This window comes from Heliangelus exortis, chromosome 24 (genome assembly GCF_036169615.1).
Source record: "Heliangelus exortis chromosome 24, bHelExo1.hap1, whole genome shotgun sequence".
In the NCBI taxonomy this organism is placed as follows: Eukaryota; Metazoa; Chordata; class Aves; order Apodiformes; family Trochilidae; genus Heliangelus; species Heliangelus exortis.
Window position 1 is genome coordinate 3,039,691 of NC_092445.1, and position 25,209 is coordinate 3,064,899.

Below are 25,209 nucleotides of genomic sequence, written 5' to 3' on the forward strand. Positions count from 1 at the left end.
TTAGTGTTTGCTCCCATGAGTACCTCTGCTTCAATCCTGCAATGCTTAAAAACATTTTGTAGGTTTTCTTCATGCCTGAGAAATGAGCAGAGTCCCTGTTTGCAGCACTCTCCAGGTCTGCAGCAGTGCTTTTCAACCCGGGCATGTGTCATCCCCAGGGCAGTTATTTATAGAGCATCAGTCACCATTGTACCTACAGGCTGCCTTTACATCTCTGGAGACTCAAAATTTCCCCTGAAAAGCCTTAACCCTACACCGGTTCCTTTCTGCCCTCTGCAGAGGTCACTCAGCAACTACAGGCAGAAATGCAGCCATTCAAAACTTAGCACAGCTGCTCCATAAATGGCAATCGTTATCTCATCCAGAGCTTTGGTTTAATTTATCTGCTTCTCTTAAGTATTTCAGGCAGGGCATTCCCTGCCTCTGATGGTGTGAGTACCATTTACAGCTCTCAGGCATTGCTGGGGAAATTCAAGGCCTCTCTCCACTCTACCAGTCAAATGGATTTTTGCTCAACTGATCCAAAGAGGTCCCAGAAACCCCAAATTCTTAGAAAACACACATTAGCAGATTTTACAACACAGGCTAGAGATCAGGAATAAAACAGAACAGTGAAGCAGAAGCAGCATTTCATTTAGGGAAGAAATAAACCACTTCTAGATGAACACAGTGCTTATCATGTTCAATTCAGGTATGCTCCAGAAACCCCCCGAGTTTAAGCCTCCATCTCCAGCACAGGTCAGGAAGTTGTAAAAGTAAAATTTAAGTCTTACTCGAATTTACCTGAAATAAAACCAGAGCAACCAAAAGCATTACCAGCTCCTTCAGCACCACCCTCTCACAAGCACCCACAGACCTCAAAGAGCACCCACACCCCCCTACAAACCAAACCAAACCAAACCAAACCAAATCAAATCAAATCAAATCAAATCAAATCAAATCAAACCAAACCAAATCAAACCAACCCAACCCAACTCCTCTGTTCAGGGAGGTCAGGACAGACCCTGCAGAGGGGCTGGGGAAGGGCCACACAGAAAATAAAACAAACTGCTGGGTAAAAAAAAAAATAAAATAAAAAAAAAAAATAAAAGGATAGAGAGGGGTGGGTGAGGAAGAGCAGGGATTTTCTCGGTGGAGGGGCAGAGCTTGGCGGGTACCTGGAGGGAGGATGGTGAGGAGAGTGGGGGGAAGTCCTTCAGCCCCCTAAAAGGGATGGGGAGAAGAGGGAAGGGATGAGAGGAAAGGGGCAGCGCGCAGGCGGGACCCAACCGCCTGGAAGGCGCAGACGGCTCCTGAGGGGATGAGGGCGGACTCTGAGGCGCGGGGACCCGGGACAGGGGAGGAGAAGGAAGAGGAGAGATGGCTCCGCCGCGGGGAGCACAAGGGGAAGGCACAGCCGAGACCCCCTCACCTGCGCCGCCACCGCCCCGCGCGCCGCGACCGTTAGAGCCGCGGGAGGGCGGGGAGCGGGGAAAGGGGCGGAGCCATCACCCATCAGCCTATCGGAAGCGTCGGACCCGCCCCTTCTCCTCTCTCATTGGCTCACTCCGACGCTGAAGCCCCGCCCCGCGGTTCTTGGCCGAGAGAGGAAGATTGTCCGCAGCCACCACCCGTAGGGCGCCGGTGGAGTGCGGGGAGTTGAGGGGAGGAGCAGCGGGCGGGCCCGGCCGGTCCGGATCCATTGCGGATCCATTCCGGTCCGAACCGAACCGAACCGAACCGAACCGAACCGTTCCACTTCTTTAAGCCCCCTCGATCGGGACTTCCGGGCGAGGCCATCCCCACCGTCCCCCGCCCGCACCCCACACCCTCACCGCCCCGGCACCCCCAGGCGGGACCATCCCTGAGTGCCCGATTTGGGTCATTTCCCGACTTTTACCTCCTCATCGTAAACGTTTGACTTAAGCCACCTGGTGTCCGTGCTTGCTGGGGTGTTACTGGTCTCTCCTGTCATCCTCAAGCAGGTTGTAGCCTCTGCAGCTGAATAAAGAGCATCCCCAGCCACAGCTCTCAGGGGGACTGGGACCCCTCTGCCACCTCCAGCCTGACCCCATCTCCCCCTCACCCCACACTCTTCCCCTGTGAGCTCCACGAAACCTCTGCCACCCCCCAGCCCTCCCTGGGGCACCTTCCCGGCTTTCTGTCCCCTGGGTGCCATCACCTCCCAGCTGGAGCAGCCCCTGGGGAGAGGAGCAGAGGGCACAGAGGGACCCACAACCCCTTGAGGAGGGTGGCACAGGGCCACCTTTCAGCGCCATCAACCCCCGGCACCGTCAGCTCTTGTCGAGACAAATTTTATTTACAAGCAGGAGAGGCCCCGGTGTGCGTGGTGGGGACAAGTTCCTGCAGAAGGGCCCCGCTGCCACCGCGCAGCTGAGGCAAAATGTCCTTGGAAAAAAGCCAGGCTGTCACTGGAACGTCCTGCCCGGACAGCGGGGGGTGGAGCAGAAGCCAAATCTCCTCGTCCACGACGTGGGGCTGAGCCCTCACAAAACGTCCTCAACCCCCTCCTTAGCTCTATCAGTTGTGATTCGTGCTGGAGCAGCCCCGGAGTGGGGGGGGGGTGTCAGGGTTCTGCTGCATCTCCAGGGGGGCTGCGCTCATCCCCGAGCCCCCCAGCAGGGTCCTGTCCCTCCTGCCGTGCCCACCACTCCCGCAGCTCCTGGTACAGCTCCTGGTGCTCCTCCTTCCACCGCCTGAACTTCTGGGAGGTGAGGGCAGCGTCGCTCAGCAGCTGCTCCAGGGCTTGCAGCTCCACCAGCTTCGCCTGCCCCGAAGGAAGGGAGGGGGTGGTTTTGGGGGGACTGCTCACGGGCACCGGGGGGTTTGGGGGCAAAAGGAGGGGGTAGGAGGTGGCGGGACTTGCAGGGTCCCCACCTTGAGCGTGCTCTGCAGGGCTCGCACCGTGTGCACCTTCTCATTGATGTGGGGGTTTTTGTTGCGGCGGATGAAGGATTTGCGGCACTGCTCCTGCGTCAGGAACCGCTGCTGCCCCGTGAGGGACAACCCCCCCTGCTTCAGGCACTGCATCAGCGACTCCAGGTCCTCCGCGGAGGGGTCTGGGTGAGGAAAGGGAGGAGGACAGCCCTGAACCCCCCTGCCCCAAAGAATATCATAGAATACTAGAATCCTAGAATGGGCTGGGTTGGAAGGGACCTCAGAGCTCATCAAGTCCAACCCTTGCTCCACTCCCCCCGTGGTTCCCAGCCCATGGCACTGAGTGCCACATCCAGGCTCTTTTGAAATAGCTCCAGGGATGGAGAATCCACCCCTTCCCTGGGCAGCCCATTCCAATGGCTGAGCACCCTCTCCAGAAAGAAATTCTTTCTAATGTCCAACATCCCGAGGTGCTGGATGGTTCACCCTCAGTGCAACCCAGTCCCTAAATTTCATGAAAGGGTGCATGCAAGGTGACAGGGTGACAGATGTCACCTACCTATAGGGGAGCAGGGCCGTGGGCTGCCCTGGGGGCTACTGGCTGTGCTGCTGGGCTCACTGCCAGCCAGGAAGAGCTGGGTTCTCTCCAGAGGGTTTTGCAGCCTCCTCTTTGGCTGGGGGGAAGAGGTGAGAGGTGAGAGCAGGATCCTCAATCCCCTTCCTGGGATTGTCCCCTGGGGCCACTCACCGAATCACATCCATGCCTGGGGGATTCATCATCAGGGTCTTCAGCTTCTGTCTCGCTGTAGCAGTCTGGAGACAGCCAGGAGAGAACAAGCATCACCCCAGCCCTCCTCTTGGGGATCCCCTCCCCCCCCAAATTCCAGACAAAGCTCCCAGTGATCCCAGAGCTCCAGACACGGTCACCCCAACTGGATCCCCCATCTCCTGCAGGGGAACAGACCCTGTCTCCCACCTTGGGAAGGGCCCCGTTACCTTCCTCCCTGTCTGGGACCGACTGGTTGGCCAGCGAGTACTTTGTTTTGGCTGTTATCAAGTGACTGACCCACCTGGGGACAGAAAGGATGGACAGATGGACAGAGGGTCCACCACGGTGTGGTGGGACCCGCAGGGACTGTCACCAGAGCAGGGGGTTACTCACATGCTCAAATCAGAAAGTGTCTCTGCAGCGAAGATGAAGGGCTTGTACCTCTGATGGGAGAGCTGGAACACACTGGAATGGGAAAAAAACTTTGCTGCTGGGGCTGCCCAGCCCAGAGCCCCCTGCCCACCCTCCTCAGTGCCACAGCCCCCCCTCCCAACCCAGCCCTGACCCAGATGACACCAGGATTGCTTGTCTTGTCCAGAGCGTGGCCTCCTGCATTGCACCACACCTACTCCTGCCAGCACTGTAGGGACCCCACCACCCCCATGGGGACCCCACCAGCCCCATGGGGACCCCATCACCATCACAGGGATGTGGTACCCAGCAGGACACACCCTCTCGGGACAACCTCCTTGCCTCCACCACCAACCAAGAGGTCCACAGTGAGACAGAACCCTACTCACTATTTCTTCTTCTGCTCCCTCGTGCTCTCCAGGTCGTAGGTGGCCACGTTGATGAGCCCAGCAGCCTTCTCATCCTGCAAGGGAGACACAGCCACATCCACCACCCTTCCCATCTGCCCTGGGTGGGGATCCAGGACCCCCAGTGTCCCCCCCACTCACACTGGGGTGGTGGTACCAGTAGAGTGTGTGGCCCTTCAGCACAAACCAGCACCGCTTCCACTTCTGGGCCATGAAGCCCACGTGGTCCTTCTTCTTCAGGAGCCACCCATCACAGTCCACCCGGCCCAGGTCCCGGCACGAGACCCGCCGGCGGCTCAGCCTGGTCGCCACTCCTGCCAGCCACAGTTCAGGGGGGGGTGGATCAAGAGCAGGGAAGGGAGGAAGGGGGACAGAGCCTGGGACCCCCAGCCCAGCCCTCTTTGCCCCAGCCTGGGGGGGTCCTGCTCACCTTTTGGTCTGCGTCCCACCTGGGGGCTGCTCTGGATGGGGAGATAGGGATAAAGAGGTGGTGGGGGGTGAGGAGGTGTGAGCTAAGCCCCCCCCAGCAGTACCCATAGACCCCTGGGGACCCCTCAGCACCCACAGCCCCCTGGGGACCCCCAACTGGTACACCCTGCAGCAGCGAGCTCAGCAGGGACCTCTCCCCAGGGGAGGGGTGTTTTGACACGAAGTCCTACACGTCCCCCACTTATGGCTCCCCCCGGGGGCTCCCCCCCCCCGAGGCTCAGTGCTCCTCTCCCCCCTCCCCCAAGCTCTCACCTCCCTAGGGAGCCCGATGGGCTCTGCACCACCAGCCCCTGCTGTGGGGGCTGCCGTGGGGCTGAGCTCTGTGGTGCAGGGTCCAACAGAAGAATGGGTGCCTGATGGGGTGCCTGGGGTGCCCGGTGGGGTCCCCAGTGGGGTCCCACCCTCCCACACCCCCTCTGCAGCTCCTGCAAACAGAGAGCAAGGCTGCAGCTTCTTGCCCTGGGGGGAGAAACCCTTCCATCCCTGGATACTTCCTCCAACCCCCCGCACCTATCCATGGACATCCGCCTCCATCCCTGGGCACCCCCCCATCCACGGACACCCCCTCTATCCACGGACACCCCCTCTATCCACGGACACCCCCTCTGCTCCTCTCCTACCACAGCCAGGCAGCCTCAAGTCCCGCTTGTCCTCCCTGTCCTCTCCGTCGGTGACAGCGTCCGGCGCCGAGTCTGCTCCCGAGTCCAACTCAGCTTCAGCGCTGGAGGAGAAAAAAAGCCAAAACAAAACAGATCCCTGAGCCCAGAATCCACCTCAACCGCTACGGGAATCCCACCCTTGGGTTCCCTCCAACCCCACACCCACTTGGGGCACCCCCGGTTCTCCCTGCCCGAGGAGGAGCGGGGCGGCACCGGAGCTCTCCCCCCAGCCTGGCAGTTCCTGCCCCCAGCTCCTTGCACGCCTTCCCATTCCGGGAGAGGAGAAGGGTCAAATCTAAATATAGTTTCAAACCCATTAAAACGTTACTAAGTGAATGAATTACAAACACAACTACTTTTTTTTTTTTTTTTTTTTTTTTTTTTTTCATTCCTTAAGAGTCTCGGCAGCCACACGGGCTCCTCGCCACGCTGCTGGCACCTTTCCTGCCTCCCAGAAAAACCTAGGGAAGGGAGGGGATGGGACTCACCTGGAAGTGAGGGACATGGGACTGCCCGGGCACTCGCTGCTCCTGGTGTTAGGAGGATCCACAGCATCCAAAAATCCTGCTGGGAGCTGTGGATGGAGGATGAGGACCAGCCCACATCCCACCACGGTTCCCCAGAACTTTAGAGACCACCAAGCAGCTCCTAGTATCCTTTCCCAGTGCCCAGCACAGCCCAGTGTGGCATTGGGGCTGTACTGGGAGCACTGGGATCACTCACCTCCTGCCTGGGAGAGGGGAGTGAGCCAGGCAGGTCGAGGGGGATTTTTTTCAGCACCAGCGCCACTCTGCTCCTCTTCTCCAGCAGTTTCTTTGCCAGGTTAACTCGTGTCCAACCCACCTGCTCACACCCCCTGGTGAGCAGAGGACCTGGCCCCGGCCCCACACTGCCCTACAGCCCCCCAACTCCCAGCCCCACACCTCCAAACCCTCCCCAGCTGCTGCTCCGACATCCCCCCCATTTTCCCTGGCCACAGCTCCTACATCCCCCAAACACCCCCACCCCCCCAGCTCCAGCATTCCCCAGCTCCTGTCCTGCTTCAGCTCCCACATCCCCCAACCCACCCCAGCGGTGGCTCCTGCATCCCCCAGACCTTTCCCAGCTCCTGCATCCTGCAGATCACAGCTCCCATGCCCCCCAAATCCTCCCCCTGGCCACAGCTCCCATGCCCCCCACCCAAATTCCCTCCATCCCCCAGGTCCCTGGCCAGGACTTGATTGCCAAAGCCACTGTCCCCCCCCCCCCAAGACTCACCACGACCTGCTCATTGACCTGCACGATCTCATCCCCGGGCAGGATGCGGCCCCCGTGGGCAGCCAGGGCCTGGGGCAGAGGTAGGGGAGAGTGGGGGGCTCAGCCCCCCACCCACCCTGGTTATTCCCCCCCCTCCCAGCAGCTCTGCCCCTGGGGTTAACGTTCACCAGCAGCCTGACCTTGCACAGCACTGACCTTGGGGGGGGGTTGGGGTGCAGAGGGGGGGCTTTCCACCCCCCAGCCCAGGCTGTGCCCACTCATGAGATGAGTTGCAGGGGCTCAGCTGTGGGCAGCCACCCTCAGGTCTGGGTCAGTGGGGGTGGATTAAGGATTATGTTGCATCCAATGGTGGGATGGGTGTATCCCCCAGAGCTGGCACTGAAAGGGGATGACTGGGGGACAGGGTGCTGCTGGGGATTGACAGCCCCTCCCTCACCTCTGAAGGGGTCGCAGACACAAAATGCAGGCAGGAGCTGGTGGAGGTGATCTTGAGGCCCTTGCCAGGGAGGATGGGACAGGAAGAAGGTGTGATTGGGGTACAGGGAGTGCCAGGGGGATCCCAGGGCAGTGGGAGGAACTCACCAGTGGGGTGGTGGGGAGCGATGGGGTGGCAGGGGACATCATGGAACTCCCCCACTGGCTGGTGGGCATCGTTGGGGTGTTGTGGAGTGTCTGGGGGCTCTCCCACAGGCTGTGGGGCAGCGTCGGGATGTTGGGGGATGTTGGGGAGCTGTCCTGTGGGCAGGGGGGCAGCTCCAGCCCCACATGCTCCAGCACAGCCCTGCGGTCCAGCAGCATGGGGGGGCTGCAGCCCAGGATGCTCTCACAGATGCCCGCGATGTGCTGGCACTGTAGGTGACAGAGGGAGGTGATGGAGGGGGGGGTGTCCTGGCAGCACTGAGCCCCCCGTGGCCACTGCCCCCTCCTCACCCAGCACTTACAATCCGCAGGATCCGTCTGTCCCTCTCGGCCGTGGGACAGTCCTGGAGGGACAATGATTTGGGGCTGAGCAGCATGGGATGGCTCAGCCCCATCCCCCCATCCCAGCTTGGAGGGGATCCGTGAGGAACCCCCCCTGTACCGCATCCTCTCTCACCCCAGCTCCCCCTCTCCATCCAGCAGGCAGCCCGCATGCCCCCCCACCCTGGCACCCTGCCCATCACTGTGGCCTCAGGGCAGCACAACCCCCACCCGGACCCCCACCTCCTGCAGGGTCTCTGCCAGCTGGGTGCAGAGCAGGACGATGTCCCGGCTGGCCGAAAAGTCATTGAGGGTGGAGAAAAGGTACCTGGGGAAGGGGAGGAAGAACAGAGAGCTCAGCCCCTGGAACAGGGGGCACACAGCACCCATGGGTGCCCTCATTTCACTACCACTATCCCCCCCCAGACCTGTTGAGCCAGAAGAAGAGCTCCTTGGCAGCCCCCACCAGGTCGACGACATGAGCCAGGAGGGTCAGGGGGGGTGGCAGAGGGTCATCCCCCGAGGGTGGCACCCCCAGCACCAGGCTGTGGGTGCCCAGCGCCAGCTCCCGCAGCCTCTCGGTCAGGGTCCGCAGGCTGGTGCTGGCCAACCCCGCATCCTGGGGGGGATATCAGAGGACAGGAGGGCACTGGGGGTCTTCGGGGTGCCCCCAACATCTCCTTTGTCACCCAATCCAAGGTGCCCCGGAATCCCACCTCCACCCAGCCCTGGGTTTCCCTATGTATCCTCCCTCTGAGCTCAGGGTGCCCCTGGATTCCCCTCTCTACACAGTCCAGGGGGTCTCCATGTCCCCTCCTCCATCCCAGGATCCCCTACATCTTCTCCTTTATCCATCACAGGGTGCCCCTGCATCCCCATTTCCACCTTGTCCAGGGTCTCCCCAAATCCCCCCCTATATCCAGCCCCTGGGTGGGGATGCCCCCAAATCCCCTCTCCATCCCACAGTCCCCCTCAACCCCCCCCACCTCCCTCCATCCCAAGGTGCCTCAAGATCCCCTCTCCCCAGGGGACCCCGGCAGCACCCATGGGTGCCAGCACTCACCAGGGCACGGAGCTGCTCCACAGCCTCCAGCAGCAGCTCCTGGTGGCCCAGGGGCCACACACCCAGCGCCTCCAGCCCCCCTGCTGACAGCCCCAGCAGGTCGGGACCCCCCAGCCCCCAGGCCTCGAAGGGGTACCCCTGCAACGCCGCATCCAGCCCTGCCCACAGAGCCAGCTGCACACCGGGAGGACCAGAACCCCCCCTACACCTGTGTCCCTGCTGTCCCCTTACACCTGTGTCCCTGCTGTCCCCTAGCCTGGTGACCCCGAGAGGGGGGGGTTGATGCTTGGATGCCTGGCTGGTGCCCAGCTACCCCCACCCCCTGCTCCACAGCCACATCCAGCAGCCAGCCCCCCCCCCTCCTCCCCCCTCCCCCAAATAGGGACAAGAAGAAACGGCTGACAAGCTCCCCCCCCCCCCCCCCCGTCCAGCGACACCAAGCCACCCACATGTCCCCAAAGCAATGACAACACACCCAGACCACACCCCACCATCAGCGGGATCCAGGGACCGACCCCCAGAAAAGGAAAGGGCTGTCACCCCCACTCCACACGTCCCCAGCCTGGTGACAACCCACCCCGGACCCCCGCCCCACCACCAGGGACCCACCCCCCAACAGGGAGAAGGGGAAGGGGCTGCCACCCACTGCACCAACCCCAAGTGTCCCCAGAGCGGTGACAACCCACCCCAGACCCCCAGCCCAGGGGTCACCCCACAGTTGTGGGGCGGGGGGGGGTTGTCTCACCTCGGAGCCAGGCAGCCGCCTGAGCGGGGCTCCAGGCACCCACGGGCTCCATGGCGGCCGGACCGGAACCGGGAGCAGCCGCTCACCTGGGCCAGGGACGGGCGGTGCCATTGGCGCACCCGCGTGCCACTCCCCGCCCAGTACGGCCCAGTGCAGCCCAGTATGACCCCGTGTGGGGCGAGGCACCGCGGTACACCCCAGTGAGTCACGGGCCGGACGGTGACACACGGCTTCTGAACCCGCCCCCCGGCTCCCGAAGCAAAGGCACTCCCTCTCCCCCCCCCCAGCCTCAGTTTCCCCTCCCCAACCTCAGCTTCCCCAACCGCCCCGTCCCCAAACACTGCGTGCAGTGAGGCCTGAGCCCCAAAAGAATTCATGACATTAGTGGGTGCCCCTCTCTACCCCCGACTCCCACTCCCCTGGGAACCCTGTGAACACAATATTTGGCCATAGAGCACCCCCAAGGAAAGCTTGGGAAGGGGGAGCCCCTTCCCAGACCACTTTTCAGGGCTCAGTGATTTGAGGGGGTGTCTGTGTTGTTATAACCCCCCCATCCCCGAAAGCCATAATTCCCAACCCCTCAAATAATGGCGGAGAAACTGAGGCAAGGAGAAAGCCCAAACAGCCTCCTGCAGGGGGGCTGCACCCCAGCCCTACCATCTTCCCTAAAAATGCCCTGGGATGGAACTGTTCCCGATCCACCCCTCCCAGTCCACCCGGCCCCGGTGTTTCCGGTTTGGGGAAGCAGGAGGCGCTGAAGGGAGCTGACAGCCAAGGGGTGGTATATTCAAGCTTTTTGGTAAAATGCAAACCTGTAGCCCGATTCTTGGTGGTTCTGTGGATGTGGTTCCATATGAGGGTGAGGGCCAGCAAAAGTTTTCAGTGGTCACTGCATTTTTTTGCCAATCCTGTTCGTTCGGTTCTTTGGAGCCCTATTGAGCAACAGTGGAGAGTGGCCGCTGAGGGGTGGTATATTCGTGGTTTTTGATAAAATGCAAACCCGTAGCTCGACTGTTGGTGGTGCTGTTGGTACGGCACTATGTGCGGGTAAGGGCTAGCAAGAATTTTTAGTGGTCCCTCCTTTCATTTTTTCTCCAGTCTTGTTCGTTTGGAGTGTTGGAGCCATATTGAGCAGCAGTGGGGGAGTAGCCGCCGAGGGGTGGTATATTCGAGGGTTTTGGTAAAACGCAAACCCGTAGCCTGATTGTTGGTGGTGCTGTGGGTAGGCTTCCATGTGAGGGTTAGGGCCAGGAAAAGTTTTCAGTGGTCACTCTTTGCATATTTTTGCCAGTCCCTTTCGTTCAGAGTTTCTGGAGCCCTACTCTGCAACAATGGGAGAGTGGCCGCTGAGGGGTGGTATATTTGAGGCTTTTGGTAAAATGCAAACCCATAGCCTAATTTTTGGTGGTTCTGTGGGGAGGGTTACGTGCGAGGGTTAGGGCCAGGAAAAGTTTTCAGTGGTCACTCTTTGCATATTTTTGCCAGTCCCATTCGTTCGGAATTTCTGGAGTCGTATTCAGCAACAGTGGGAGAGTGGCCGCCGAGGGGTGGTATATTTGAGGTTGTGGGTAAAATGAAAACCCATAGCCTGATTGGTGGTGGTGCTGTGGGTCGGGTTCCATGTGAGGGTTTGGGCAAGCAGAAGTTTTCAGTGGTCACTCTTTGCACTGTTTTGCCAGGGAAGCCCAAAAAGGCCAGCAAAACTGTTTAGAGACAGAGTTCTGAGCCTTTATACAACAAAAGTATTTATTTTTTGACCCAGGGAACTCCCAGCTCACGCTGGACAAAGAGTTCCGCCAGTCAGGGGAAAGGGTTAGGCTATTTATACAGTTAAAAGGGAGGTTACATACATATTTATAAGATTGCAATATATAATTATAATATTCATGACAGGCAGAGTCCGGGCAGAGTTCTCTCTCGGGGAGATATCGGGGGTCATCAGGGCGTCTTTGGATGAAGTAAGAAGTCTTCCTTGGACTTGAACTCCTTATCTTTCTTGTTTTCCCTGACTTCATTATTTTACCAAACAGCAGCCTCCCCAAGTTCCTCTTTCATCTCCCGATTCTAGGGAGCTACTGCTGCCTTTCTGTTGGGATATTGGCAGCAGGATACTCCATATCCTGATGCAAAAGGCTGATGCTCTTGGAGGCTATTGGCACTTTCTGTTTCCTTGTCTTTTCCTTTCAGCTCAAGCCATTGTTTTCCTATGCTACAAGCATCACAACAGGGTTCCTTTAAATTGCTGTTTTTCTGATCCTGTTCTAGTGCTAAAACAAAGGGATCATGAGGTGATACATTTATTCCACAATCTTTTGCCATTCCAGCTTATCCCTTAAGGTAAAGAACGTCTGCATACATTGCTTCATCCCACTTTTCCAGTCTATGGAGAAACAGCAGAAGCTGTAGGATGCTATTATAGTTTAAACTTCCCCTGGTGGCCATTTTTCTCCATCATCTATGCAGAGACCACCAATCTTGACAATATTTCACAAGTGTCTTTTCCCTTGTATTTCCCCCCGGAATTCCACCGAGTTCTTTCCAATGCTTTAAAATGCATCCCAAGGGGGTTTTGGTCTTAATTTCCTTACTTTATTCAACCACCATTATACCCACTTGAGCTGTTACAACTGAAGGGGGCTCTTTCTAAGTCACCAAATTCTATTCAGATTTCAACACTTAGCTTACTCGTTCCAACAATCCACACCAATCGCTTCGTCCGTCTCTGGCCGGCCCCTCGCGGGTGACACGGAAACGCAAACCAGGACCCCGCACTCGCTCCGCAATTATATTGCGTCCCAGTCACTCACTTTCATTCACACAGACGTACTTCCAGTCAGAACTTTGCACAGGGAAAATTTTACACGTTGCTCTACCGCTTAGGGTCACAAGATGTCACTACAGACCGCGAATGTCGCGGCAGCCCCCGAAGATCAAGCTGTAAAACTTTTCTTCGATAGGGACGCGAAACACTTAATTCTCTTAAAAGCGGAGCAACAGAATAGCACAAGCAACAGGTAAGTGAGGGATCCCCGAATCAACGATTGCAGCATTAACAGAATCCTATTGCCAACACCATACAATTCTGGGGACTCAAACCCCAGAAGGGACCCGAGTCCTTCTGCTTGAGAATCAGGGCCGACCGGACTCGAACCGCTTAACTCTGAAAAGGGACTCAGACCTGGCCTGGACTCGACCCTGCCCGTCTGGGGGCGTCCCCTGCGTCCCTATAAATCCTGGGACACTCGAACCCCCCTTTCCCTGGAGGCCTCAAAACCCAAGCAAATATAAATACCTTTTCAGTATGAGGAAGGTCTGGTGTCCATCGGCGTGCAGAGCCAAGGGAGTAGGGGAGGCTTATCTGACAGAATTCGGAACCCCAAAAAAGCATCCCCGGGCCCCCCCGGATCACGGCACGACGGAGTCCAGGCCCATCTGGGTCGCCAAAATGAAGCCCAAAAAGGCCAGGAAAACTGTTTAGAGAGAAGGCACAGCCAAGGCTAACTAGGCACCAAAAGAATGTGAACACCTGCAAAAAGACAACATAAAAATGCCACAACCAGCAGATAAGGAAATTATGGCTAGGGTTTAATTTTGCTCTGTAACAAAATAATGAAGTCAGCAAAACCAAGAAAGATAAAGAGTTCAAGTTTGAGGAAGACTTCTTACTTCATCCAAAGTCCCCCTGATGACCCCCGATATCTCCCCAAGAGAGGACTCTGCCTAGACTCCACCCAGACTCCGCCTATCATGAATATTATAATGATGTGATGAAATCCCTTTGAATATGTATGTAAACCCACCTCCTTTGGAATATTCATAGAATTGTAATCAGTAAAAGATAATCCTAGAGTTTTAGATGTGTGCGTGTGAGTGGAGCAGAGACTCCCTATGCACCCAGCGCTGTTTTGCTCATTGCAATTTCAATTTTATTAATTAAATTAAACCATTAACAGAATATTGAGGCTCGGTCATTTTTAACACATTGTTTTGCCAGTCCCAGTCTTTTGTACTTTTTTAATACCTTTTCAGCAACAGTGGGAGAGTGGTCGCCGAGGGGTTGGTATATTCAAGGATTTTGGTTAGATGCAAACCTGTAGCCCAATTGTTGGTGGTGCTGTGGGTAGGGTTCCACGTGAGGGTTAGGGCCAGCAAAAATTTTCAGTGCTCACTCTTTGCATTGTTTTACCAGTCCCATTCATTCGGAGTTTTTGGAGTCGTCTTGAGCAATACTGTTGGAGTGGCCGCCGAGGGGTGGTATATTTGAGGTTCTGGGTAAAATGGAAACTCATAGCCCGATTGTTGGTGGTGCTGTGGGTCGGGTTCCATGTGAGGGTTAGGGCCAGCGAATGTTTTTGGTGGCCACTCTATTTATCTTTTTGAGAGTCCCATTCATTTGGAGGTTTGGGAGCCCTATTACCAAGAGTGCAAGAGCGGCCCCCAAGGGGTGGTATATTTGTGGTTCTGGGTTAAATGCGAACCAGTAGCCCGATAGCTGATGGTGCTGTGGGTAGGGTTCCATGTGAGGGTTAGGGCCAGCAAATTTTTCAGTGGTCACTCTTTGCATTGTTTTGCCTGTCCCATTTCTACAGAGTTTTGGGAGCCCATTTGAGCAACAGTGGAACAGTGGCCACCGAGCAGTGATATATTTGAGATCCTGGTTAAAATTCAAACCCGTAGCCTGATTGTTTGTGGTGCTGTGGGTAGGGTTCCATGTGAGGGTTAGGGCCAGCCAAAGTTTTCAGTGGTCACTCTTTGTATTTTTTTGCCAGTCCCATTCATTCGCAGCTTTGGGAGCCCTACTGAGCAAGAGTGAGATAGTGTCTGCCAGGGGTTGGTATATTCGAGGTTTTTGGTAAAATGGAAGCCTGTACTCTGATTGTTGGTGGTGCTGTGGGTAGGGTTCCATGTTAGGGCCAGCAAAAATTTTCAGTAGAAAATTTTCAAAATTTTCAGCAAAAATTTTGCATTGTTTTGCCAGTTCTGGTATTTTGGAGTTTTGGGAGCCCATATGAGCGAATGTGGAAGAGTGGCAGCACAGGGGTGGTATATTTGATGTTTTTGGTAAAATGCAAACTCGTAGCCTGATTGTTGGTGGTGCCGTGGGTAGGGTTCCATGTGAGTTCCTACATATCAGTAGGGTCCATTTCTAAGAACCTTTGTTTGTTTCACCATCAAGATAAAACAAAGATGAACTCTAGCAGGATCAGCTCTAGAACTACAAGGTAAATTCAGCTTTGTCATTAACTTCCACTTGCCTCATCTGGATGTTGACCACTTTTATCACCTTTTTCTTACAGAAGTATCTTATAATCATGTCTTACAGCTCTCATGTCTGAGAGTGAGAAGAAAGAAGATAGACATGGACATTTTAAATCATCTCAACCAGCAAGTGTAAGGCCACTGCTCAGCTGCTGCAGTTTTGCACAACTAACAGCAATACTGTTACAGCAATGTGAGGCTGAGCTCAGATATAAAGTGTACTTTATCAGGGTTGCTCATACGTTCAGAACCCTCAACTTGGATTCATTCTGTCTCCAGCTTTCAGAGCTTTTAATTTGTCCTTGAGTAAGATTTTCCTCAAAGGACTTGTTAAAAATCATCGGCGATTTAATCAAACAGGGCACCTGTAAATGCCAAAACAAATAAAGAGCAAAAAAGGAGGAAGGTTGGACATTAGAAAGAATTTCTTTATGGAGAGGGTGATCAGACACTGGAATGGGCTGCCCAGGGAAGGGGTGGATTCTCCATCCCTGGAGATATTTCAAAAGAGCCTGGATGTGGCACTCAGTGCCATGGGCTGGGAACCACGGGGGGAGTGGATCAAGGGTTGGGCTTGATGAGCTCTGAGGTCCCTTCTAACCCAGCCCATTCTAGGATTCTAAGAATGTGAGCCTCAGTCTGCAGCAATATATTCATCCCTATTCAAGGATCTTTGGAGAGCTGCAGCAGGGCTGCTGTCATGGGGAGTGGCCAAGTGTCAGCTCCCAGGTTTGACTGAGAAGACAGAGGGTACTGCTTTGCTCCAGGGTTATAGCTGCCACCTGCCATGCTAAGCTCCTTGTGACAACTGGAGATGCAGTGCTCACCTGTCATTGCCATGACATCTGCCCAGGGATAAGCACAGTCTTTGTGGCACTCCTAGCTCTCATTATCTAGTGTTATCAAAACTGTTACCTGGAAAAGTCAAGATAAATGAAGAACAGTCTGTTGGGTACAGATGGTTTGCGTGGGATGACCCTTGAAATGGTGTCGAAACCGTTTTATTTATCTGAAAATGTCCTTCCACTGAATTAGAATGAGGTAATTAGATCCCACTGTAGCTGTCTGACGTGGTGCTTTTGCAGCTAACAAGGCTATTGGTTTGATTAATGAAGAGCAATGGAGCAGAAGGCAGGAAGGTCAGCACATGTTGATGGGAGATGGATAAGCACTTTCTTTGCACAGCTGTGATAAAACTCAGTAGCATCCACATCTCTTTCCAAGCTTTCTTGAAGAGTAATAGTTTTAGATGCTCTTCCTGTTAAATTTGATGAAGCAAGAATTGATCTCCTGCTGTCAAGACCTAAAAGATAAATATTGACTTAGACACGATCAGGGCAGGAAGCTGAGAATATTGTTGTCAGGCACCTCCTGAAGACACGGCTTACCAAGTCTCTTGACTGTGTTCCCTGTTTGTTACAGTTGGTGCTGTTAGGGGTAGAACAGAAAAGGTTAGGGTGGGACAATAGATGGGTTGTAAACCTTTAAGATCACTCCTGCCATATGCAGCCTTTGACTGTTGTCAGAGGGATGTAACTCTTAAGATATTTAAGGTACCTGAAGAAGAGGTCAGCGTCCCAGCTGTAGGACACTTTGCATCTCCAGGCACCTACATACATTCTAAAAATCTGGTCCTAGGCTTTCTGCACCTCAGTTCTCATCTTCTCCTGGGCCACCAGATGATTTATTAAGGGTTGGACATGATCAGACCCTGTGGCAGGGGGTCTGCAGAGGGATTTGGAAAGACTTTGACATAGTGAACGTTGGATTTTTTAGCAGCATCTTCAAATGGTCTCCTAAGGACCCCTTCCCTTCTGCACTGTGCTGCCCATCCTGCCCCTGTGCTGATGCTGTGTTTCACAACACGAGCCAAGATGTTGACAGTGTGGCATTTGATCATTCCCCAAGCAGCATTACTGGGAATGTTGCTGACACAAGATATGCAGCCCACAGGCAATTCTGAATAAGGTAACTGGCATCACTGGCTTGAAATGCAGCCTGTCCAGGAGGGAGTTAGTGGGGTGCAATACTAACCCTGGGGCCTGGAAACTCCTTGGAAACAACACAGCTGGGCTGCTGCAACTCCTGGAACTGCAGCATTCCTGGGTGTATTGGTTTTGATGGTGTCCTTTGCACACAGAGTGCATGAAACAGCTGAAATGACATTCCACAAAACCTTTGGTACCGAATGGTGTGAAGTAAAGGCAGTGTAATGGAAATATCTTTTCAGGTTGCTGCCCAGACTATGCACATGTTAATCCCTTTCATCCCTGGGACACCTCTTCACATCTGGCATTTTGACCTTTAGGCCTCAAATGACAAGGCCATACTGCTGAGTTCATTATTGGTGCTGGGCTGAGGAGCTGATCCTTTGCCAGTAAAGTTTTTAAAACTATTCCTTTAATGCCGGATTGATTCATCAAACCCCTTTCCTTCATAAGGTGGTTTATTTGCAAAATACCACGAAAGTGCAATTTAACCTTTAGCCTCAGCTTCCCTGGACTGAGAAAACACCTAAGTGCCCTCATGGTAAGAACAGCTGAGTTTTACTTCTGCTCAGCCTTCCCCCGGTGGTGCTCTTCAAGTGAGGAGTTCCCCATTCCCCTCCAAGTCTTGCTTTTAAATGGTTTCAGTTCTCTATCTCTGATTTTTAGAGAGGCTGTGATCCAGGCTGCTTCAGAGAAAAAAATGAGCAGCAGCTGAGCAATAGGTCAGAACTGGGTCAAGACTGCATGAATCTGTTGCAGAGATGAAAAAGGCTTTTAATTTCTACAAGCAGGACAGAGGACAGGTAGTTTATCAGAACTGCTGCATCAGGAGCTGTTCCTGCCATTTCAGCAACTGCTTTAAAGGCAAAGTGCAGCTCATGTAAGTAGCCTGTTGTTCTGCATGAATTACACATCCAAGAGTGGAGAACCAGTATAGCTCTTACTGTACCATTCATACATTCAGCTCCTTTAGGTTTGCATAAACCTACACCTGAGTTTCTTTGAAGGGTGGAAATTTGGTTGTTGGTAAAAAGCAAATGTAGTTTGTTGTGAATTTTGCTAAATTTTCAGTACGCTGAATCTGGAATTTGAACTTGAATCAACTCAGCTTTTAAAGTAGTCCAATTCGTAATAAATTTGAAGAATATGCAGGAAATAAAGGCCTATTATTTAAGTGTGGAGATCCAATATTGCAGAGTACCAGGAAGTAATAATATCAGAAAAGGTACCACTCTGCATGACAGGAGTGGAAACAATCTGGGAACCCTGTGCTGTGTTCACACATCCAAGACCAGATATATTTATCTGCATAGCAGTCTTAGCAGGCTACTGTTTCATGCAAGCAAATATAATCCAGATTTTATTATCATCAAGTCATCCTAGCAAAATCCTGTGTTTTCATCCTGATCCCCTGCTACTTTTAAGTCCAAATATTTAAAAAGCTTAGTGAGAAGAGAGCCATTGTCCTGCTCTGAGAGAGTGTCCTGGGACATAGCAGTTTTCTGTTCCATGCAGTTTAGCTCCTTCCCTGCTAACATCTCTGTTTCTTGACTCTCTTGGAGCTGGGATACGTACACTTGACTTGCCATCCCCTCACCCTGCAGCAGCAGTTGCTGTATTTGGCTCCCCTGTGAGAGAGCTCTTGTGTCCCTGCTGTACTGCAATGCCAACTTTGGCCTCTGTTCTTTATAACAGCTGCAGCTCTCCCCCAGCACCTGGGTTATGAGACTTCCACCAGCAAAACTCTCCAGAGAAACTTCCTTTAGGGTTTGGTTTGGCTGCAGACTCCTCTTGTCAGCACGGTCCATGCTTTCTCCACACACTCCATAGGTTAAGGGCAGAGTTGTGCTGGAGGGGGCAACAGGGAGGCTTTGCTCAGCTGTTTGAGGAGCATAACCAGGGGCTGTGCTTGCCAAGGAGGGAAGCTGGAATGTCAGCACATCTGTCTGGTCCTGGTAGGCACCTTCTGGTGGATGGAAAGGCTGTGGTGGCTCCAGTGCTCTGTCCAAATGTTGGCTGATCTGTGGTAATTGCACTTCAGGGATGAAAAGTGAAGGTATGGTTAAATTAAAGGGCTTTATAATATGTTCCACTGTCAGTGTAAGAGGCTGGAATGATGAAATCCCTCTGAAGTCCTGAAGAAGGAGACAGAGAAGCATGAATTAAAACAAGAAGCTGTGGGTTTGAAGGTAACAAATTTTGTCTCCCCGAGGGAGATGACCAGATTTTAACTGCAATGCTTGCTGAGGCAATGTTCTTGTCTGCTCACTCATCCTCAGCAGTGCTGTTTAGGTGCATCCACACAGTCCTGATCATTTTAGAGCTTTGATGCAATGGCTCAGAAGCACTCACCAGTGATGTAGGCTGTGCACTGTCCTGCTTGATGTATCTGTAGAGGATGTAGCTCACTGCAGCAAACGCCAGCCCAGCACAGAAGGCAAACAAAATAAACCAGTAGAGAAGCCACGTGTTGTCTGGTTAGTGAGGAATAGAACAAGTTGGATTAGAAAAACCACATGGGATTGGCTAAATGATGTTACAGGTCTGGTCTCACAGAACTAGATTTTTAAATTAGGAAAGCCAGTGTTGCTTCAAGCTTCAGTGTTGCTTCCCCTCAGCTCAGGAAGGAGCTTGAGGTGCTGGAGCAGGTCCAGAGAAGAGCAAGGAGGCTGTGAAGGGATCCAGCACAGATCCTATGAGGAGAGGCTGAGGGAGCTGGGGGTGTTGAGGCTGGAGAAGAGGAGGCCCAGGGGAGACCTCATCACTCTCTCCAACTCCCTGAAAGGAGGTTGGAGCCAGGGGGGGGTTGGGCTCTTTTCCCAGGCAACTCTCAGCAAGACAAGAGGGCACAAGGGGTCTCAAGTTGTGCCAGGGGAGGTTTAGGTTGGACATTAGAAAGAATTTCTTTCTGGAGAGGGTGCTCAGCCATTGGAATGGGCTGCCCAGGGAAGGGGTGGATTCTCCATCCCTGGAGATATTTCAAAAGAGCCTGAATGTGGCACTCAGTGCCATGGGCTGGGAACCACGGGGGGAGTGGAGCAAGGGTTGGAGTTGACGAGCTCTGAGGTCCCTTCCAACCCAGCCCATTCTAGGATTCTATGATTCGAAGTTCTTTAGCAAAGCTATGTTATTTTATACCAGCTGAAAATTTGTTTCTTTTTTGTTTCCAGTATCCCAACTGGACTTGTAAAATAAGCAGAGTTAACAGCCTTACCTGTGAGTGTTTTAACCCAAAATACTTGGTATCTGCTGCTTCTGTGGAGGAGATACATGTACACTGTTCCATTGTATTCAGTATCTGGGTCCAAGTCAGAAACTTCAAATTCTTTGTTGTGCTCATACTTTGTCCACTATTTAAAATAAATATTCTGCATTTTAGGAAGGCTAAGTGCATATAAATTCTTTAAATCAGGTTGCAAAGCTCAGCCTAAAAAAATGTGTTTAGTAATAAGGTATTATAGGACTGCACTAATCCTGTATATATGGAATTCTAAATACATAATTTGCTTTCTGTTGTTTCTGCATTTAATGTTTAAATTTCAGTTTCTTAAGACTTGAAGTAATCAAGTAGCTTTCTTTTTTAGTCACCAGCAATTTTTACTTTTTGCTACTTATACAGTACCCTGGGAAACTCCAGTTTCCTCCCCAGAATTTTACAGGAATGCTTTCAGTTCCTCTTCTCCACTGGGAGTCAAAGCCTGAAACTTTCCCTTGCACAGCAGCAATCTCATCCATCATGTCTAAGCTCTGAGGTCCTCCTCCCTCTTAAATGAAATGTGATTCACAAAAGTCAGTGGGCTAGTGGCCTGAGGTTGTGCTTTACCTTTTGGTGTGTCCTTTGGTTAATAATTGTTAAGTGATAATCAACAGCACCAAATTTGCTACAAATGTCCTCTACGGTTAGCTGGCGGTCATCCTCACCTCTCAGTGGAGTATAGGGGGGCTGGATAAGAAACTTTATGGACCGTACAGAAGGAATATACTCCACTTCTGGTGCTCCAATAATAGCTGGAAAAGAGAGAACAGGCAGTGTCAGCTGTTCAGGTTCAAGCTGATGCATCATCAGATCACCTTGCACACAACTTGTGCACACCCCTCCCCAGACTCACTGTCAGTTGTTACTTCTGTTCATATTCACAAGGGTGTTTCGGGTGTATTTTGCTGAGCATAGGAGAAATCAGGCAAGTGGAGATGCTGTCTTCCCTTGGGGTTCAGCCACCTTTACCCATTGCTCATCCCTAGAAGTCCTTGCCCAAAACTTTCCTTGAGGACCATGTTCTCACTGCTTCCATGCTACTTCAGAGCCATCCTCCTTCATGCCTGTCAGGGAAGGCCCTGACCATTTGCCCATTTCCCTCCTTGCCCAATAACAAGTTCCTACAGACCTTCACCCCCTTCCTAGCAAGCACTGAGCCTTGCAATACTGAAATTAGAGAAAACACTGTCCTAAACATCAGTGAAACTTGGAACAACCCCCCCAGCAACCAGGACTGAACAGATTTTGGCAGCTGTACGTACTCTCTTGCCTGGCTTCAAATCTGTCTGAGCACACCCAGTTGGAGGAGCAGTAGTTCTGGGCAGAGGCCCTGACCCTGGCGTAGTAATGCTCTGTGAAGTTTTCTGTTTCACGAGTGAGGTTGCAGAAAGGCTGTGTGATGCCCTGGCACTCACTCTTGTTAAGCCAGGATGCTCCTCCATACCTTAGGACCAAAAAAAAAAAAAAAAAAAAAAAAAGCTTTTAGTCTGATAGAACAGATGCAAAACACCCCTTCTCCAGAATGATCCAAACAGGTTGCTTTGCCAGCTCTTGGTAGTTTTAAAATTCTTTATTGCAATTAAATGGTGGGGAAAGGAACAACAGAGAAGCTTCTTAATCCTTAATCCATTGATGGTTTCTGGGTGGATGTGGCCTTGAGAAAGTGTGGATTATTTCAAGGCATGAACAGGAGTGTTCTGTGAGTCAGTGACTCCGGAGTTCTCTGAGACTGAATTCAAGTTTGCTGCAGAGTTTGCAGAGTTACCCAAAGGCAACAAAGCTGCTGGGTAACACTTGTCTCATTTCTTAGCTCTAGGGACTGAACCAGAGGAAGACAATTGCTGCTACCTGTATTTATAGGTGAGGAAACTGCAGAATAGAGACAACCAAGTCACAAAGAGTAGAAATAAGGCTGGCAACCCAAGATGTAAAAGTATTTGCTTAACAAGCACCATCTACCAGCCTAAATAACCCTGTCCTTCATTGAGTTTTTGTCTAAGCAGATCTGTTTCAGTAACAGTAAAACAAGAAACAGAAACTGCAAAATCTGCTGTTCTTTCTTGGCTCTTCTCTCTCTGAGAACAGTGACCCTATGAAGAACAGTACTCCAAAAAGAAGCAAACTTCACATACTCTTTATATTGGACATCAAACACAGTGCCAGGGGAAATATCTGCTTCAGTTTCCCATGTCAGGATGTTCTCAAAGTTTGTAGAAGAAAATGCTGGACGTTTCACACATGGTGGCACCTCTGTTGTCACAATACCTAGGGGAGCAAAGAAACTTGTATTAAAATGCATATCCTGTCACCTCATCCCTCAGATGATACAGACCAGTGCTGCTCAGCCATTTACTGAACAGAGATAGAGACTCCATGTTCAGTTTGCTGGAGATGGGCTGCAAGCAGAAGCTTGAAGAGAACAGGAATTCAAACCATGCAAGCATCACTGTACACACCTTGCAGCTTATTGACTCATGCCAAAGAAATATCAGCCAGGAAAGTCTAAAAAACTCCAGAGTGACAAAGAGAATCTTTGAGTTCCTCATCAGTTTTCTTTTAAAGCAGGTAAATGGCTGGAAAACTGAGCACACCAACACGTTTCCTCAGCTAGATTTGTGTTTCTGAATATACCTGTTCTTTGTCCATACTCAGGGCAAGGTAATGAGAGATCAATTGCACAGGATTAAAGATGTGGCTTGCATTACCCTCTCGTGCTGGGTGTTTTATTGGATGGAGATTGCCTGTACATAACAAAACATCAAGTCCTGATGTCTGGACTCTGATCTGGGTGTGCCAGGGTGAAGGCAAACAATGGGCTCTGCTCCCTGCTTTCTCAGCCCTGTGCTTCTTCCCCAGTGAGGATGGGTTCTGGTTTTGGTAAGCAGAAATGACAAAGATGTCCCTGGGCTGAGCTGCCTCTGTAGAACAGAATATCACCACGCAGCAGATTGGCTCTGAGCAAGAATTGCAGAAAAGTGTCCCAGAGACTTTTGTCTGTCCCCTGTCATGAGAACGTACAGTGCTATTTTTTTTTCTTGAGGATGATTCACACCTTCTGACTCACAGAGTAACATTCAGAGTTTGAAAAGCTCTGTAAATTTAAATTATAGGCACATCCTCAAAGAGAGAGAATTTATACATCACTCAGCTCCTGGTTTACAGTATTGATAAGCTCCTTGAACATGCATGGGCTTGTCACAGAGAGTGGAAGGGGTGCTGCACCACCACAGGGCTCCAGCCTGCACGTGCTGAAAATGAGCAGTCCCAACATAGGGCTGGTAAATGGAAGCTCATAGTTACTGAGTCAGGGAAAAATGGTGTGATAAGCAAGTAAAAGTAGCCCCATTTTACAAGTGGGAAAACTGAGGACCAGAATGGGGGTGGCAAGATTACATTGGGCATTGGTGGTAGAGCCAGGGCTGAACCATACCTGCCCCAAGCTTTCCCTCCAGCTGCCTCCATGGAGAACTGAGGGTCTTCCATTTCCTCTGGCTTGCAGAGGAGGAGAATTAGACAGAAAGGAACAAGTCCAGGTCTCAGTCTTGTTGTGTGTGGCATTTTGGCAGGGAAGCAACACAGAAATGGATTTCAGTCTAGGCCAGATTTTATCCTGACCTCGTCTGAGGTTCAAGCCTTCCCTCAGCTCAGGTCTCAGCACAAGGCAGACAGGGAGCAGCTGGGATAAAGGGTGTGGATTTCCCTGTCTGAGCACCACCAGAACTGAGTAACCAATATCTTGATCATATCAAAAGTAGTCAATCTTCATCTTCCCACATTTTTCCACACTGAAACACAGTTATGCAAAGCAGTGTAACATAAGCACAGTGAAGCGTGGGCAGAGAAAAGGCAGGATATTTCACGGTGTGAAAGTCCCTTTCTGTCAGAGGCTTCTGAAGGCACCTTCCCTACAGGATAAGATTATGGACACAGGAGCAGATGGGGGTTGCTTGCTCAAAAGCTGGCATTTGGAAATAGCAGGTTTATCCTTGGTTCACCCAGGAGTGAGTTTGCTGCATCTGGAGTAGCACTAAATGGCTTTTAGGAATATATTACTTGTTCATACTTCTTCTAAAATCAGTGCCATTCTTACATTCATTTGTGCCTCTGCTTAAGACACAAGGGGAGTGATCCAAAGCCCCCTGAAGTCAATAAATACCCTTTACTCCCTGTAGGATTTGGGCTGTAACACATTTGTGGCAAATGGTTTGAAGAGAAGCATTCTTTTATTCTCACTGCTGAGCCTTAAAGCACTGATCACACCAACAAACTTATTAAAGGGAGAGAGTAACACAGAACAGAGATGTTGAACCACCTCAGCCAGCAGCTCATTCTCTAGATCTTTTTTCAGCAAACATAATTCAACTACCTCCCGTGTTACAGGCTCAAACAGAAACAATAACCATCAGTGATAAGAAAAGAGAAGTGAGGACTTACCAACCACTGAAAATACAGCCAACACGACCAGATACTGCTTCATGAATAACTCTGCCAGCTGGGCTGGGAGAGCAGGCAGTTGATCCTCTCTGGGGGTGAATCACCTTTTACAAGAGCTAAATTCTGGTTTGTGAGGCCAGGTTGGGTTTGTTGCTCAGCAATAGGCTGCAGAGCTGCTACCTGCCCGTGTTCAGCTCTGAGCTCACCAGCTCCCTGCGCATGTGTAAGAGAGAAAGGAAGGGTGACAACAGGAGTGCCTCTCCCCTTCTGAGTGTGCACACCTCACTGTGAACTGTACAAAGGTGCATAAGCCACAGGCTGAGAAAATCCCCAGCTTTTGAAAGAGAGCCAAATACTATTTTGCTGATAAAAAACTTCCTGCTTGAAAGGCCTCACCGGGATTTCATAGTTTTGGGGCTTGCTTTTTGGGTCAGGTAACTGTCTCATTAGAACTCTAGAAATTAAAACTTAGAGCTGTGCACCTGGTTGGGTTTATAACTGCTGCAAGCAAAACACCTCTTTCTTTAAGAAATACCTTTGAATACTTTCTTAAAATGAAAGTCAGCCAGATGACTAATTTTTTAGCTCTTCTATTGTTCATGCTGGCCTCAGCTGAGAGCCAAAGGACACCAGTA

At 52.0% G+C, this 25,209-nt stretch overlaps 2 protein-coding genes across 5 annotated transcripts; both read right to left on the reverse strand.

Annotated features, from left to right (window-relative positions):
• Positions 1 to 2,278: 2,278 nt before the first annotated feature.
• CNKSR1 (connector enhancer of kinase suppressor of Ras 1) lies at positions 2,279 to 9,765 on the reverse strand. Of its 4 annotated transcripts, none has more exons than XM_071767753.1 (21): positions 9,638 to 9,765; positions 8,893 to 9,050; positions 8,258 to 8,448; positions 8,073 to 8,157; positions 7,811 to 7,852; positions 7,452 to 7,718; positions 7,306 to 7,365; positions 6,870 to 6,938; positions 6,336 to 6,455; positions 6,101 to 6,186; positions 5,574 to 5,674; positions 5,206 to 5,378; positions 4,895 to 4,925; positions 4,606 to 4,778; positions 4,447 to 4,520; positions 4,040 to 4,111; positions 3,874 to 3,947; positions 3,626 to 3,690; positions 3,437 to 3,551; positions 2,878 to 3,059; positions 2,279 to 2,767 (listed from the first exon to the last, which is right to left on the reverse strand). In XM_071767753.1, exons 1-21 carry the CDS (start codon positions 9,687 to 9,689, stop codon positions 2,567 to 2,569), a joined length of 2,391 nt encoding a protein of 796 aa, XP_071623854.1. In that variant the 5' UTR covers positions 9,690 to 9,765; the 3' UTR covers positions 2,279 to 2,566. The 4 variants fall into 4 exon arrangements, with proteins under 4 accessions (XP_071623854.1, XP_071623855.1, XP_071623856.1 ...); XM_071767754.1 differs by having other exon boundaries at positions 8,893 to 8,975; positions 9,638 to 9,731; XM_071767755.1 differs by having other exon boundaries at positions 8,893 to 8,972; positions 9,638 to 9,730.
• Positions 9,766 to 17,324: 7,559 nt separating this feature from the next.
• On the reverse strand, positions 17,325 to 24,844 carry IL22RA1 (interleukin 22 receptor subunit alpha 1). The gene is made up of 7 exons (XM_071767590.1): positions 24,575 to 24,844; positions 22,273 to 22,405; positions 21,403 to 21,584; positions 20,708 to 20,892; positions 20,099 to 20,234; positions 19,237 to 19,358; positions 17,325 to 19,019 (listed from the first exon to the last, which is right to left on the reverse strand). Exons 1-7 carry the CDS (start codon positions 24,615 to 24,617, stop codon positions 18,264 to 18,266), a joined length of 1,557 nt encoding a protein of 518 aa, XP_071623691.1. The 5' UTR covers positions 24,618 to 24,844; the 3' UTR covers positions 17,325 to 18,263.
• Positions 24,845 to 25,209: the final 365 nt, after the last annotated feature.

Excerpts from the sequence above, each read along its gene's own strand:
- CNKSR1 (XM_071767753.1), bottom strand. The coding sequence starts at position 9,689 with ATGGAGCCCGTGGGTGCCTGGAGCCCCGCTCAGGCGGCTGCCTGGCTC. Across the intron at positions 6,456-6,869 it reads AGGTCAATGAGCAGGTCGTG|GTGGGTTGGACACGAGTTAA; the intron begins GTGAGTCTTGGG and ends GGGTGTGAGCAG. Across the intron at positions 3,060-3,436 it reads ACGGCCCTGCTCCCCTATAG|ACCCCTCCGCGGAGGACCTG; the intron begins GTAGGTGACATC and ends TTCCTCACCCAG.
- IL22RA1 (XM_071767590.1), bottom strand. The coding sequence starts at position 24,617 with ATGAAGCAGTATCTGGTCGTGTTGGCTGTATTTTCAGTGGTTG. Across the intron at positions 21,585-22,272 it reads TTTGATGTCCAATATAAAGA|GTATGGAGGAGCATCCTGGC; the intron begins GTATGTGAAGTT and ends TTTGGTCCTAAG. Across the intron at positions 19,359-20,098 it reads TTGGGTTAAAACACTCACAG|ACAACACGTGGCTTCTCTAC; the intron begins GTAAGGCTGTTA and ends CTCACTAACCAG.